Genomic DNA, 15,502 nt, shown 5'->3' with positions numbered 1-15,502 from the left:
TATTCAACCTGTATAACTATGGTCTATGGTATGAAATTATCGTAGGTATTAAATGATTTTTCTAATAGCAGAATATTTATATCTTTAATAAAAATTATTTATTACAAAATTTATTAAAATGTGCTATTTATATTTATACGAAGACCATAGTCATATGTTTTTATTTATTTATAGTTATTTAGTAACGTTGACTATAAAATATTTAATGGTTCTGACTCTCTTAACTTAGTATAAAAAAGTAAATTAGGTACGAAGCCTTCCCCATTAGAAATTATTTTGTAATTATGATTACATGTGTATATTGTTAAACTGTAAAATAAAACAGCCATATTGGTTGCTAAAAATATTGTAGCTGAAAATTCTGAATAACCAACACCGGAGTTAGAAGATCCTATACAGTCCGTATCATTAATTACTAATTTTATTTCCACGCTGGATACTGTGAATTCACCTGAAAAGTAATGTAACTTTTTAAAATTCTATCTATTAATAAGTTTTATTTTTACATGATTTTTCAGTGTTGTTTCACACAAAAAATGCTAATTTTAAAATTCCAAGCTGTTCTTTAAACTGTAATTTGAATTTCGAAATTTTTCGCTGAATTGGACAAAACTTTTCGACTTCTTATATATAATTGGAATTGTACTGGCAGTCAAGTTAAAAAGTCAGTCATTTTATTCACAAGTATTTTTTTATGGCTTGCAGGTGCGTTGTCGGCCAAGTAATAAACCAGCAATTACGTTTTTAAGTGTTAGATTTATTTTAATGCATCTATTCATCGATCCCTCAAGATAGATATATTAATAAAAAAAATAAATAAAATGAATAGCTTAGGTAATTATGAACGAATTTTTATCAACTCACTAATTTCACTTTTATAATATATATCCATAATTCTGTTCATGCGAGCGGTTGGCCACGCCTTGTTTTCGGAGAAGAGGATACTTTCTAGAACAATATGTACTCTTTTTAAATGATGATGAAGGAAATGAATAGTCTGGACACTGATGAGTCAAGAGTTGGATTCGTTTTATAAGTTTTGTTTTTTTTTTTTTTTATTACATTTTGCCCATTTTATCGCCGCGAACTGCTTTATATTTTGTAAGCTTTCTAAATATTTTAATTTAATTGAAAAATATTCCTTATCCAAATAGGCTGGTAAGGATTATTAAAGGATTTAAATGTAAGGCTCTACCACCGTTTCAGTATTTATATTCTATCTAAAAAAAAAACAACAAAAAACTCATTTGCTTTATTCTATAAATTAAATCCCATAGACAACATTGTTTTAAACCATTAGTATTTATTTTTTTCTTTAAATTTACAATGTGCTACTATAATTTAATTTATAGATTACAATTATTATAATCGGCGTCGATGGACGATTAAATAGTTGACACACAACAAATGCATTATTTCCTGTTTTTATTAAATGTAATCCGAAGTGACGATTTTCATATTTTTTTATTTTTATTTTAAACCAATCCTGCATAAACGTAAACAAAATAAAATAAAAGTCTAATCAGTCAAGTCGAGACAGACTAACGATCGGCAATATGTATGAATAAATATTAACAAACAATTAACAATTCACAATCCCGAACTGACACGTTTCAGAATCAATATTATTATAATCTATCAATTCGCTGTTTACAAATAGTTGTTAAATAGATACAATATAAATTACTTAATATATGTAGATTATTGAGTAAGTAGTTTATAGTCTAATGATAAGCAATCACATAACAATATTTTTTTATGGAGGTATCAAAAATATCGATTTATAAAGTAGAAAAGGCCTTAGCCCAGTACTGGAATATTTACTGGCTGTCATTTTATCTTATTTTTCACTATCGACCCGCCCCGGCTTCGCACGGGTGCAATGCTGCTGCTAAATATACTATAGAATATCTTTATATACAATGTTCCCAGTTTTTCAGTCATTAGACAATACAAACCGCTATGTTCCTGCCTTTTAAATATTTAATACCCTCGAAAATATTCATTTAAACTACATAGTGTAAGGGTCATATTGATCTGTATTAAATGCACAATGTCTTTAAGGCGCTTAATTGGATAATGAATAATGTTGTATTGATTAAAATCGCTTCGAGAATAAGCCATTTTTTCTCGTAAAAAGTAAAGGATAAAAAATGGTTATTGTGGGTTATACCTAAGAGATAGACATATACCATGGTAGACTTTTTTGAAGACCTTTATAAGGTGTACAATACTGTAGTACATTATTTTGATCCATCTTGTGGGGTTTCGCCAGCGTTTGTAATGTAAGCGCAAAAAATGTATTTATTTACGACATCATTTTTGAAACCTCTAAAATTATTGAGTTGTTAAGTATTTCTCTATTATGTTGTGCATGTACCTATTATACATATAAACCTTCCTCTCCAATCAATCTATCTATTAAAAAAACCGCATCAAAATCCGTTGTGTTATTTTAAAGATCTAAGCATACATAAGGACAGACAGCGGTAAGCGACTTTGTTTTATACTATGTAATTATGTTTTAACACTAATAATAACCTACCTTGGCAGGTTCCCAGTTTTAAAGAAATTTTATAATAGGGTAATCCTATAGCTTCGATTGTTCGCACAAATTTGACTGTTACTGAACATTGAAATAAAGTAGTGGATACAATTAAATACTTTATTATCAATCGATAGACTTCCATTATTTAAAAAAAAAAACTGGTTTTAAAGATATTTTTAAGACTACACAGAGTATGGAATAGATGAAGTTGTGCCAATTAACTATGAATTTGTTTTCGTTGAACTACAGGAAGTTCATTGTTGTGACAATCACCTATTGTCAATCTAAGTTTATGTAACAATGTAAAGTTCTCTTGTATGTGAATATTTAAGTACAATAATAACTACATAATTGTAAATACTGTAGTACTGTGTTGTGGGGCTGTAGAGTAATAACAATAATATTATTAATGTTGTCAAATAAAAACTGACAACAACTATGAACGTACTCTTTGATAATATGTGCTATTTAGAACCGCGATATTTATAATTTTACATCAAATATAATATAAAATCATCATTTTATAAGTTCTAAGCTAGAATGTGTTCTAAGATAGAAAATTTTCGTATTTATTACACTTTAATATGCTTTATTCGTATATTTCAAAATTATTTGTACGGCGGAGTCAAAACCTTCATACGTTCCAAGTGCAGCTTATTAATTTAAAGTCTTGGTGTTACTTCGATTGTCTATAGGGCAACCCGGGTTTACCCACTAAAAAACCAGCGGTATCCTCTCCGTCTTTTGGCGGGCGCCACGGGATCGCTTGCGCATGCTACCGTGACGAGATATCTCTACCCTATCCTAAGGGCCCCCAAACAAATTTTTATACGAGATAAAAAAAGTAACCGATGAACATGTGATTACTCAAGTTACTTTATATTACTTATAGTTCTTTTACTTGATGAATGGGAGAAAAAGATACATAAGGGCAAACATGCCAATACATGTCAATATTATACATAAACTTTATTGTTTTAACTTTATCTATCTATAATAAAATACATATATTAATTAATTAAATTCTTAAAAAAATATTTATTGTAGCAATGTAACAATTTAATTATACATATAAAGAACATAGTGGCCACCTTCTGCGATACCTGCCCAAGATTCGGTGATAATCTGTTTTATGTAGGTTGGTGGTACAATGAATTCGTATTCATAGCCAGGCAGCTCCATGGTGTAGGTGAGGGGAATACCAACGGAGCGGGTCCAGTCTCGAGAGGTGCCACTAGTGAAATATAGCACCTGGGCAGCGTTGCCTACTATGTAAGGAGTTGCTTTGTCTAGTTTGACTTTGTCAATAGCAGTCGCCATTCTGATGCCAGCGAGGTGAAGGGCCAGTCCATTAGATGGGAGGGTGCCTGTGCATTAAATATTAAATAAAAATATTTTACGAGACTCATGAATTGTAGCTTATGCTATACTTAAATTACTGTTCAATCTTATGATGAGGTATAATTAAGAATATTCAAAATCGTATTAAAGAAGTATTTCACAACAAAAAAGAGATTATCTCTTTATCGTAAGGTTTTCTAGAAGTTTATATTGAATTATTTTTATAAATCAAATATGTTTATGTATTACGAACCATTGTGTCCCCATGCGTATAGGAACATGTTTCCGTAACTGTGTAGGGAGATGTATAGGGCCGTACGAGGTAAATTTGACAGCACAGCATCTCTAATCACACGGATTTCAGGCTCAGAAAAAGCTGATGGTCCTTCATAGATAATAGAGCAAGGATCAGCAGAAGCAGGTCTCGAGCCAAAGTGGAAGTCAAAGTTACGATTGCCATCAACACCAGGGCATTCATCGGCGCCCTTATGCGACTTAGACCGAGTTTTACGCCAAAGACGGTCCTATAAGAAAAAACATAATTGTTATCCCTCGATAATGTAAATCACGATTTCTATTTAAAGTATAAGTAAAATGAAATATGTACTGTTTTATTTTATTTGTTACTTTTTTAATCCAAACTTAATTAGATCCATAGTTCTTCAGTATGCCTAGCTATGTAAAATAAGGTTTACGAATAGTAGCGTTGTTTAGGATATGTAATTCAGAATCGGCTTGAACTTTGGTTAAGAGGCTAAAATCATAGTTAATGTAAATCTAAAAAATGTCAGACTGCTGTTTCAATGAAAAAAAAAGGAAGGCGTAAATTATTATAATATCCGTTAGTTATTTTGAATATATACTATATAGCAACCGAGCTTGAATAAGACTGAAAATAATTAAAACCTGTCATGGTTTTAAAATAGACGAAAAAGACTGGCATCTCATATCGCAATAACTAAATAATATTGATGATTTTTCTGTTTATTTCAACATTGTTTATATAGATGTTGTTTGTTTAAATAAGCAAGTAGTAAGTCACGTATTTAATGAGCTATGAACTATAATCTTTGAAGGCTATCATCTATCCATTTTACCTCGTTAATGGAGTATTCGTAACCGTCAGGGTTGGCCATGGGAATAATGATCCAGTCGATTTTTTCTAAGAGTTCCTTATCTGCGCCAGTTACAAGTTGTTCAATTAGGTACAGGGCCACTGGTGAGGTAACCCATTCTCTGGCATGAACCGCTGCGTCGATTACTATCACGGGTTTGCGAGTATCTTCGAAGCGGGTCGTAGAAATCCTTACGTACTTAATTTGACGACCTTCATAACTGAGACCAGCATTAATGACTGTTACAAGATTAGGGTACTTTTCGCCGACTTCGTCAATGTATTTAAATATCTGAAATTTGGATTCAAGTTGTTTATTAGTAGTCAATTTATAATTATTTAAGGTATATATGTACGAATAGAATTGGATGATGTTTTACAAAGTAAAGTAAGAGAGATATGAACGCAAACTTTTGCCTAGAATACTCTAAAATCATACCTGTTCTGAGTTGTAATAGGCATCCCAAGTAATAGTACTGTTTGTATTAACAGTTTCTCTAGCTCTGTTGATTTGCGATTCTTCAGCACGGAGAATGCTAAAAAAGTTGTATTTTGTATAGAATAAAAAACCTGTAGGTTTACTTACAAATGATAATTTATAAGTCTGTCACTCACTTTGCTAAGTTGTCGGAGACCAACTTGTAGCCCATATCGTTCTTCTCGAAGTAAGGCAGCCATTGTTCTTTTTCTTGTGGAGAAAGTCTGATTAAGGCTTCCAGTTGTCTCGATGACGATATGGCAGCAGGTTTTGCAGATAAAATGTCTATACTAGCTTCCAACGAGCTAATTTGGTGTGATGGTCCCCATATACGGTACAGCAGGTGGCTTTAGATAATAATACATAGAAAGAAATTTTATTAGAAAATATTTTGGTATCGAATATTATTATTAATTATATTTTTTCAGTTCTCATTTACAATTTAGAAAAATAAACTAAATAATATAACTATTCTTACCCTTCATAATTTTCATGGCGGGCGTGAACTACGCCTGCTAGCAAGAGCAGATAAGCGATCAAAGGCGCCATCTTTCAAACTAAGCTATTATTTCATGCGATTCGCTTTTAGCCACCGTTAATGATAATCCATTTCCGATGTTATCGAAGTTATCTTAATCTTAATTGTGCAGATACCCTATAGATTCTACTTTGAATATATTCAATATTATTAACGTGATCTTATCAATTATTTGAGTTATTGGTTATTTATTGTTTAATTGAATAGGTCTTTTAATGTTTGTTTGTTAAGATCATGGTCAAAATATTACGGAATACAAATATGTACAAGGTAATAATGATAAAGGTTGATTCGTATTTAAAAAATATATTTATTACATTAATTACGATTCATTTAATAAAATCAGTAGTGGAACCTAAAATTTTAAGAGCTCATTTTGTATCTCTCTCTTGAAATAAATATTAAAAAAAAAATAGAAGTGTGAGAAGCAAAAAACATATTTATTAAGTATTTTATTTTATAACGTTTATTTATTTATAAATCTATATAAGTATGACATAAATGGCAAACATTAATAATAATTTTATTATTTAAGATATATCAATGTGTTAACGGCGGATAAACTTCTGTTTTTGGCCACACTGTACATATGTATATGGGTTCGAATTTTTTTTTAAGTAAAATTTTGAGAATAACCCTTTTCATTTGTCACGTTTATTGTATTAAGTAAAACAAAATACTAAATAATATAAAATTATATTTGTTTATATCGCTCTATACATAGATAGATAGATAATTATTAAAATAAATGTCTCGTATGTCTTTCTGATATTTCAGTTTCTTGTAGTTTAATTATAATTATGGTTTTTTTCAGCACCCATAAAAATTATAGAACATTAAAATGAATTTCAAATAACCTAACGATAGCCAATTTATTAGTCTTACCTCTCATAAACTTTTAACTTGGGAATATTCAAATAATATAATAAATCTAGTTTAATATATAATAATTTAATCGTATTCGACTAGGTTACTATAATGACTAATACAATAATTATATTTACTGTTATATAATACTATTACTTACTTTTATAATTTATTACTAATATAATTATGGATTTATAGATATTGAATTAAATTACTAAATATATACAATTATCTCAGACCTAGAAAATGTAGTATCAATATGGTTATAGTTATCATTTAGATTAATAAAATTTTATATAGGCTATTAAACGTTATCAATATTATAAGGATTTTCATTGATATGATATCTTAAGCAATAAAGGAACCAATTTTGCTTTTGACCATCGTCAATTTATAAACGCCAAGAAAGTAAATTGCATTACGTTGCTTTAAAATATCTCAAATTTATATTAAAAATACTAATTTCTTTTATATTATGATTTAAATTAATATAGCCATTTAATATAATACTATATTTTAAAATAGAGAGCTAACTAACCTTGACATAAGCAAGTAAACTATCTTAAAACGTCTTTCCGAAAAAAATGTCGGAGATGTATTCGAAAATATGTTCTTATGGACCTTTGAAAGCCTTTATGCCACCAAGCGTATATCAAAGGATTTAAAATACTGTTGAGAAATGCTAATGTGGCGAGGGGTCCACCGAGCAACATTCTTAGATGCAGACACTTCGGATTCCTTTGTTTCTCTTGACAGAAAACAAAAAATATTACTGTTATGAAAAATGGCATCCAAGTAACAATGAAACTTCCTGAAGTTAACATCACAATAACTATGGCACGCCATTTATTTGGCTCTCTCACTTTATTTTTTTTTCTCTTCTGTCCGTTTTCGAGATTTCTCATATCTATTACGCGTGATTCTTTTCTGTCCGTAGCATTGCTTTGTTCTGTGTAACTAGAATTAATAGACTGTATACTAAAATCAGATTCGTAATTTTTTAGACTATCACTGTCCATTACAAATGCTACACGATTGTTTTGCGTTATTTTATTATCATTAAGTTCGTCATTGCTTTTGGATTTATAGTTGAGTTTATTTGGACTATGATTAAGATTATGATTTATACTTCCGTTAAATGATGCGCTTCTTGTAATTTCGACTTTTTTGGTCGTATGAGGTAGTTTAACCGATTGAGCAGATTTTTTCAGATTAAAGTTCCCTCTATTAATTCTCATTTCAGGTATTTTACTTTTGCTTGAGTTAACACTTTTAACTGTTGCATTAATTTCTTTAACGTTTTTTAAAGCTTTCACCAAGATTATGCTGTAGAGGACGGCTACAAGTATGATGGGAACTATACTAAGAAGAGAATTGAGGAGGATTATCGCACCCGGAAATAAAGCGACGTAGTAGCATCGAGAATGTTTTAGCTCAGTGTTGACAAAGCCGATGGCGGGTAAAAATCCCAGCGTGATGCCTGTGAAAAGATATTCCTTAAATGTTTGTTAGGTTAATTGATGATAATGTTAAAATAATTATAAAATGACATAATTAAATATAAGCAGTGACTTGATGAAATCTATCCTAGAGAGTGTTGCTTATATAGAAAGACTTCGAGGGACTATATTGACAAATTATTACTAATAGTATAGAGTAAAGGCAAGTTTTCTTAATATAAATACGTATTTATAGTTTATATATATCTGATATTTGATTTTGATTTTATTAAACGAATAATTATTATGAATAACACATATATTTGTTTAATTAAACAAATTAAACGGTCATCTTACTCTTGAAGGCTTCATACAAAGATAAATAGGTATTGATAGTTATGAGCCTTATAAAGATTGAACTTTTTATAGTATTTGTAGCCGCATTAAAACAGTTTATATTTACTCACCAATCAACCAAAAGCCAAGGATGCCGATTCTTACTTTCGTGGTACTGAACCACCTTTGATAGTAAAGCCCATGGAGGATGTAAATATATCGGTCGACAGCTATAAGGCCGACGCTAAATAACGACACCATTGCCGGACAAACAAGCATACCTAAAATAAAGAATAATTTTAATATATTTTCTTAAATTAAGTAGTCGGAATTAGACAAATCAAGGTGCCAAAAAGTTGTCCAAATTGTATTTGCTGTTTATTTAAAAATAAAGTATGTCTATTCACCAAGTATGGTGGAAGGGCTTTGTGCATGTCCGTTTGAGTAGGTACCATCCACCCTTTACATATTACAGCAATACTTTGTATTATTCTGTTTCGGTTTGATAGGTGATCGGCCAATCGAACCGCAGGCACAGGGACATTACATTTTATTTGTGAAGGTTGGGGGCGCATTGGCTATGTAAGAATTGGTTAATATTTCTTACAGCGCTAATGTCTATGTGCGTTGGTGACCACTTGCCATCAGGTGGTCCATTTCCATGTCCATTGTGGTTTTGTTGGGATACCGTTTCATTGGATTATGTGTGTGCGGTAATAGGAAGTGTTCTTGTGTTTGCGTAGAAACGTGACCAAAGCCGGTCAAGAAGATATCGCCAATATCTATTTTGTTTATTTTTTAACGTCAGTTTACTAGTACCAATTGGTAACGATGTTATTTTTAAAGTTAATTAGTAGACGCCTTAACAATCAGTTGTTATATATTAATAAATATTTTACCGATTTGAAATATACACATAGGACTGGAATTAATTAAGTTTTCCATGCTGACTCCAAATATAATCGATAAACCGGTGATAGCATCTGCAAGGGAGACATTGCCGAGCAACATGTACGTGCTCTTTGGTTGTAACCCTGCAAAAGAAAATACTTTATAAAAATATGTGAAGATACAATGGAAACCTGCAACCATACTTTTCATTCCAAATGTCAACATTGCTCCAAACGACGCTTTAAGAGATTGCAACATCAAGATGGCCTTAGAGAATAGAGGAATTGCGGCATACGAGGTGCTGGCAAAATTGATCTTACTTCGTATAAACATCATTGATATGATAAGGCTAAAGTTACAAGGACGCGGAATCAAGATTAATGTACAAAAAATTGAAACATAAAGCTTTTAATGAAAAAAAAAAAACATAATCGAATATATTTTCTCAAATATAATTCTTTTTCAAACTGTTTTTATCGGAAAATAATATAACTATATTCTTTAAGGTCATTAAAATAAGACCCCTTTGGCTCGTTTCACTTGATAAACTATTTTAGAATAGCTTGATATAGAAAGAAGTCGAAGTAAAACTCGAAGCACCTTGTATTTCTACGATGAGTAAACAAGCGGAACTTTTGTAAGAAAACTACACCATGAAGTAATCATCTTAATGCATATTGAAGGGAACTTTTATTTGAACATGATATTAGCGTCGATAATTTGTATCCTACGCGTTATTAGTAATATATTACATTTATTTATGTTGAAAGAATATTATTAATGTCAAATTGACAATAACAAAATGATTGTATTTGCATTTATATTGGTCACACCGGTTTAATTTATGTTTTTATTGATATTTATCAGGAAGCTAGCCATGTGATTTTCTCGGACACTGTAATGGAACTTGTACCCCCAAAGCAGGTCGATTAGGTTCTTCTCTGAACTACTAATCAATAACGGTTCATTTTATTAATAAAGTATAATGATTTGATTTGTTTTTTAGACACTATTGATTTATAAGGAATTGTAAAAAGTCAACAATCTTTTCAAACCGGATAAAATCCTATACTTTCTTATAATTTGATACTATCATAATTCATAGCGATAACTTTAGCTAGCATATAAATTATTGAAAATAACACAGGTACACAGATATTTACTTTCACGTATAGCGTTTGTACTTAAGTTTACGATTGCTTAAGCAGGTACAGATCCGCTCAATGATGTACATATTCTAAACTAAGAAACAAACGATTTACCTTTCTTTAAAATCAGGCCACTGGATACAACAACGGTCAAATTGCTTAGAAAGATGATTATGCCAAATATATATGCAACAATTTTATAAGTGGCAATTTGTTGTATTTCTTTTTCTTTAAAATGTTCGTACAAATCAAACAAATCCACATCACTTTGATTTAACACATTTGAATCACTCATATTCACTTTTGAATTAATGTACGCCATAATTAATAAATAAATACACACGAAAATGTTTATTCGAGCGATATATTGTGAATATACTCCTAAGTTCAGCAATAACCAAACCTTTCTGTTGGCACATTTCAACGCTGACGTTTCTTAGCAAAGAATGTTATGAAGACAAATATTACACACCACGAGGATAAAGTCAACTGGTTAAGTTTTGTTTATTATAATGAGAAGATTTGCATTTTATAGTTCCTTAGGCGTTTCCATAGAATACATATTGTAGGCAGTTTAACACATGGGTCAAATTTATGAATAGATATGTGCAATTGTGCATTTTGTTTTATTTATATAAGGTGATCATGGGGTTGATTAAATTGCATAGTTTTAAATGTTATAATAGCGTTTTTTTCTGTTATCGGATTAAGTACATTTTATATTGTAATTGTAAGTAAATATGACAATATTTGTACGTAAATTTAATTAGGAAAGTGATATTTATACATATATGTAACTCGTCTGTAAGTGTGTATGTAACTGAACTCCTCCCAAACGATTGGACCGGATTCGATGTTATTTTTTTTGTTGGAATTTGAAAGAGGCTTAGGGAGGTAGGCAAGTTAATAAAATTCTTATTTCACCCGGACGAAGTCGGGACGGAGAGCTGGTTTATATTTAAATCATACTACTATAATAGTAAGCTAGGTTTTTCTACGAATTCATGTAAATACTCTGTACCTATTTTATATGGTAAATAAACATTATGAAAGCTTTTATTTATTAGTTGTATGGTATATATTTCCGATATATTATGTTGTGTGAAGTACTAGCTCATTGAAAGAAAATCCTGATGGTTTTTAGGGTAACGCTGGCAAAAATATAAGAAGTCGGAGACAGCATTAAAGTATTCAGTACAGTATACTATAAATATAGGGTAGGTATATGTCATACATTGTATTAAATAATATATAATGTGTAGCATGCACTGTAATGCTTCTTTCATTTGTTTTGCATAAAATTATATGATACTCGAGCGCCACCTAGTGTTCGTTGATAGTTCTTTGTCAAGCACATTCGTAAGCGTACGCACGCTTTATTGCAATTGTGAATAAAACAGGTACGATGTAAGAAAAAAAAAAACACATTGATTGTTATTTTATTTATAAAAAAAAAAATTAAAAAAAAATCGCATTACTGTTCGTTAAAGTTAGTGTTTAATATTTTTTTTTTAAATCATGTGTACGAAACCTTTGATATTCATCTTAACTCACACTTAACCTTTAAGCAACAAACATAATAACTTGATTATAAGAACACAACGTCCTATTGTGAATACAGATTATATTTTGTAGCGGTAAATGAGTCATAATAAAAAAAAAAATACGATCATTACATGTTATTTTGTGTTGTTAAATGGGTTTCCCCTTTATAACTAAATTAGAAATCCACGCACGTATATAACATATTTTATATCTATTAATTTATTTTTAGTATTACCTATGTAATATATATCTAGTTACTCAAGAAGGCGCGCCCTTCTATGCTAAATAGTATGAGTGACGCCCGTGCTTACATGATGTCTTAGTGTGTGTCAGATGACTCCAAAAAATATACGTATTAGATTATATAAGATGGTTAAAGGCACGTCTTCATGACTGAACAGATCTATACTAAACTAAGCTAATTATAATATGTTTCTTATAACATATTAAAGATCTGATTAATTAAATATACGGAACCACATAAAAATAATATGAATCGTGTCTAGACCTAAAAAATATTGTAATCGGCTGTCATAGACACCGGTTCTATTTTTTATACGTAAGTATGTCTAATTGCTTATTTTAACTATGGAGTCAAACTATTTGAGTATAACTAGTTTGACTTCATGATTTTTTGTTGGAGTGTTGGTTATCATCATTTTTGTATGATTAGCTTGTGGTAGACGTATAAATTGTGATAAATGAACATTCAGAAGATTCGAATTTTCATACCGCGACTGACAATGTCAATTGACAGTACTATTATATTACTTATTTATAACTATCTAATTTGATATCGGCAGATGATATGAGTTGGGTTCAGAATTATTTACCACGATTTTGGGGAAACAAAGTGTTGTATATGTTAGAGCTTTGGTCTCTAATTCAGCAATAGCACTCGCGTCGTGCCCGGTTTTCGAGAAAATTAAGAAAAAATATCATAACCTATAGACGGGGAAATATATGTCAAATAGATCGTAATATCACTGTAAGATCGGGATAAGTAACTATTTTGTTGAAGTTCGACAAGGATTCAATATACATAACTTGTCATTTGTCAAAACGCTAAATGAATCAGTCAAATTTCACGTAAAAGTGTTTGTTGTTTCTTTTTGACTCGCGTAATTCGAATGAGTGCCCATTTTGTTTTGTTGTGGTTTATTTTGTTGATTTTACTAGAAAGCTTAGATTTACACAATTGATTGTATAAAAGTGATACGAAACTCTAACTCAATATAGTCTTGTCAGTCTCACCTCTTAGGGTTTTTTAAGAAACCGTAGGTGCGAACGGGGTGCTGCACATCCTGTAGCGTTAAAGGCCACTGAGTTTCGAAATTGTTGATAAATAGCTCGAGTTTAGGGTTATAATTATAATATTAGTTTTTGTCAATATCTCAGGAACGGAACAAATTCGCAAGATGGGAATGGTACCAGGAGATAGAGAGAATACTCATACCTTCCACCCTAGCCTTCTACCACCCCTCCTGCGCCCAAATACCGCAACCGTTGATATTTTAAAAAAGACAATGGAAAAGATCGCATATAATAGTTTGCTAGCATGAGACTTCTGCATTATTGGTTCACGTGATCATGTCAGCACCTGTGTCAAAGAAAATCACAATTTCGGTACGTACTGTACAATGTCACAGCGTCTACTCGAAACAATAACTTGTCATTTAACAAATTTTAAGAAACAAAACTATTTTAAGTAGAATAACATCACCCTAATTACGGCAGTTACGTTCTCTAAAACTTACGTACCTATGTATGTCTGTACATACAGTACTTACCGCATTTAGTGATATCATGGTAAACTTACTTATGTGTATAAAGGTACCAAAATATAAATATACACAAAAATATTGAAATAATTGTAAGATTCCAAGTAAATAAATAGGCTATTTGGCAATGCGAAAAATAAAGTGTCAATTATTGTAATCAGTATATATAATGAGTTTAAAAATGGTTATTCATTTACGAAAGTTGAAAATAATAATGAATTTATTCAAAAATAATAAGCATATCCATAAATAAAAATGCATTTTTTAAAACGTTTGTCACCTGACACAAAACGCTCCTGATTGGTCGGGTTTATGATGACGTCACTTGCTTGTTAACCATGTTTACCTACTGTATGTGGATTAAGTGTGCCACAGATTACAATATAGGCAAGTAACGTCATCGACCCCATTGCAGCGCCATATTTTTAAACTAGCGTTTTCGCACGCTATTTTAATCTGGAATTTTTAATTTGATATTTTTTAGCAAATATGTACTAGAATTTAAAAAAAAAAAAAAACAACTTTTACTGGGTTCCTTAACCTCTACTAAATAATATAAAATGGACTTTAAAAACCAGTCAAATAGCCTATTGAAACGTTACGTTAGTTTGAAAGGATAAAATAGTCCCGAATAATATAAAGGTAATTGTTATGTTATTAAATCGTCCAACGGTAAAGAATTTGTATTATGAAGACGCGCGCCTCCATGATAAATTTTATTAAAAGCTCTATTTGGAATTACGAAGAACAGATGTATTTAAATATGATCATTTTAATTTAATATATTGTAGAAGACGGAAGAAGAGTGGGGAGAACGTATAAAAGCAGCGCCAGAACCCGGCGCGCTCTCCACCCGGTGACGCTGTAGAGGCCAGTAGGGCCAACAGCAACAATCATTTCGAAAAAAAAAAAAAAAAAGGCGCGCTCTCTTTGCTGTTCGGCTGTTATCGAGTCAACATCTCGGCAACGTCATTCTGTCCGTTGGGTTTTTTTGTTAGATTGTTCCGTAATTTTTGTAATAGTTTCAGAGGTGTTTCATTATTAGTTTTCGTTTAATTTAATTTTGGTTTGTTAAATTTAATTGCTTTCAAAGTAGATTCGTTTTGTAAATTGTTTTCTAGAGGGTAGTAAATAAATTTGTATTTAAAAAAAATAACTTCTGGTCTTATTTTTAAGAATATAAAAATATATTTCCAGGAGCTTCAATAAATGTGGCAGACCAACAGGGATAAACCATTGGTCCACTTCTATTCCCCATTTATATAAATAGCTCGCCTCATTTTGTAGGTAATAGATATGACAAAGTATTGATTATTCAAATAAGTATGAACTATTGAAAGAAATATATTGTTCAACTTTTTTTAGTAATTAGCAGTTAAATATTAAATAAATATTAAAATTATTAATATAAAATTAAATAAATATTTAAAAAAGATATTATATTTGCTTTTATGAAACGACTATAAGACGTTTGAA

At 30.6% G+C, this 15,502-nt stretch overlaps 3 protein-coding genes across 3 annotated transcripts; all 3 read right to left on the bottom strand.

The window, feature by feature from the left end:
• Positions 1–23: 23 nt before the first annotated feature.
• On the bottom strand, positions 24–2,690 carry LOC125071110. Its single transcript, XM_047681200.1, has 4 exons — positions 2,546–2,690; positions 865–948; positions 293–451; positions 24–82 (listed from the first exon to the last, which is right to left on the bottom strand). The coding sequence occupies exons 1-4, from the start codon at positions 2,688–2,690 to the stop codon at positions 24–26; spliced, it is 447 nt and encodes a 148-aa protein (XP_047537156.1).
• An 881-nt stretch (positions 2,691–3,571) lies between these two features.
• On the bottom strand, positions 3,572–6,055 carry LOC125070920 (carboxypeptidase B-like). Its single transcript, XM_047680938.1, has 6 exons — positions 5,960–6,055; positions 5,619–5,828; positions 5,443–5,539; positions 4,987–5,295; positions 4,143–4,413; positions 3,572–3,915 (listed from the first exon to the last, which is right to left on the bottom strand). The coding sequence occupies exons 1-6, from the start codon at positions 6,028–6,030 to the stop codon at positions 3,608–3,610; spliced, it is 1,266 nt and encodes a 421-aa protein (XP_047536894.1). The 5' UTR covers positions 6,031–6,055; the 3' UTR covers positions 3,572–3,607.
• Positions 6,056–7,302: 1,247 nt separating this feature from the next.
• LOC125070968 (glucose-dependent insulinotropic receptor-like) lies at positions 7,303–11,095 on the bottom strand. Its single transcript, XM_047681001.1, has 4 exons — positions 10,815–11,095; positions 9,561–9,695; positions 8,793–8,942; positions 7,303–8,366 (listed from the first exon to the last, which is right to left on the bottom strand). The coding sequence occupies exons 1-4, from the start codon at positions 11,020–11,022 to the stop codon at positions 7,444–7,446; spliced, it is 1,416 nt and encodes a 471-aa protein (XP_047536957.1). The 5' UTR covers positions 11,023–11,095; the 3' UTR covers positions 7,303–7,443.
• Between the last annotated feature and the right edge of the window lie 4,407 nt (positions 11,096–15,502).

The sequence above is a fragment of the Vanessa atalanta genome, chromosome 18, assembly GCF_905147765.1.
Source record: "Vanessa atalanta chromosome 18, ilVanAtal1.2, whole genome shotgun sequence".
Classification (NCBI taxonomy): domain Eukaryota; kingdom Metazoa; phylum Arthropoda; class Insecta; order Lepidoptera; family Nymphalidae; genus Vanessa; species Vanessa atalanta.
This window is presented reverse-complemented; position numbering and strand designations above follow the sequence as displayed.

What these genes read in the sequence shown, in the direction of transcription:
- LOC125071110 (XM_047681200.1), bottom strand. Translation starts at nt 2,690, where the DNA reads ATGGAAGTCTATCGATTGATAATAAAGTATTTAATTGTATCCACTACT. An exon ending in AAAACTGGGAACCTGCCAAG is followed by an intron (nt 949 to 2,545) that starts GTAGGTTATTAT and finishes ATATTGTTCTAG; the next exon opens with AAAGTATCCTCTTCTCCGAA. An exon ending in ATATTATAAAAGTGAAATTA is followed by an intron (nt 452 to 864) that starts GTGAGTTGATAA and finishes ATTACTTTTCAG; the next exon opens with GTGAATTCACAGTATCCAGC.
- LOC125070920 (XM_047680938.1), bottom strand. Translation starts at nt 6,030, where the DNA reads ATGGCGCCTTTGATCGCTTATCTGCTCTTGCTAGCAGGCGTAGTTCAC. An exon ending in CGCCATGAAAATTATGAAGG is followed by an intron (nt 5,829 to 5,959) that starts GTAAGAATAGTT and finishes TATTATCTAAAG; the next exon opens with CCACCTGCTGTACCGTATAT. An exon ending in GTCTCCGACAACTTAGCAAA is followed by an intron (nt 5,540 to 5,618) that starts GTGAGTGACAGA and finishes CAACTTTTTTAG; the next exon opens with CATTCTCCGTGCTGAAGAAT.
- LOC125070968 (XM_047681001.1), bottom strand. Translation starts at nt 11,022, where the DNA reads ATGGCGTACATTAATTCAAAAGTGAATATGAGTGATTCAAATGTGTTA. An exon ending in TATGTGTATATTTCAAATCG is followed by an intron (nt 8,943 to 9,560) that starts GTAAAATATTTA and finishes TCTTTATTTTAG; the next exon opens with GTATGCTTGTTTGTCCGGCA. An exon ending in CCTTGGCTTTTGGTTGATTG is followed by an intron (nt 8,367 to 8,792) that starts GTGAGTAAATAT and finishes ATCTTTTCACAG; the next exon opens with GCATCACGCTGGGATTTTTA.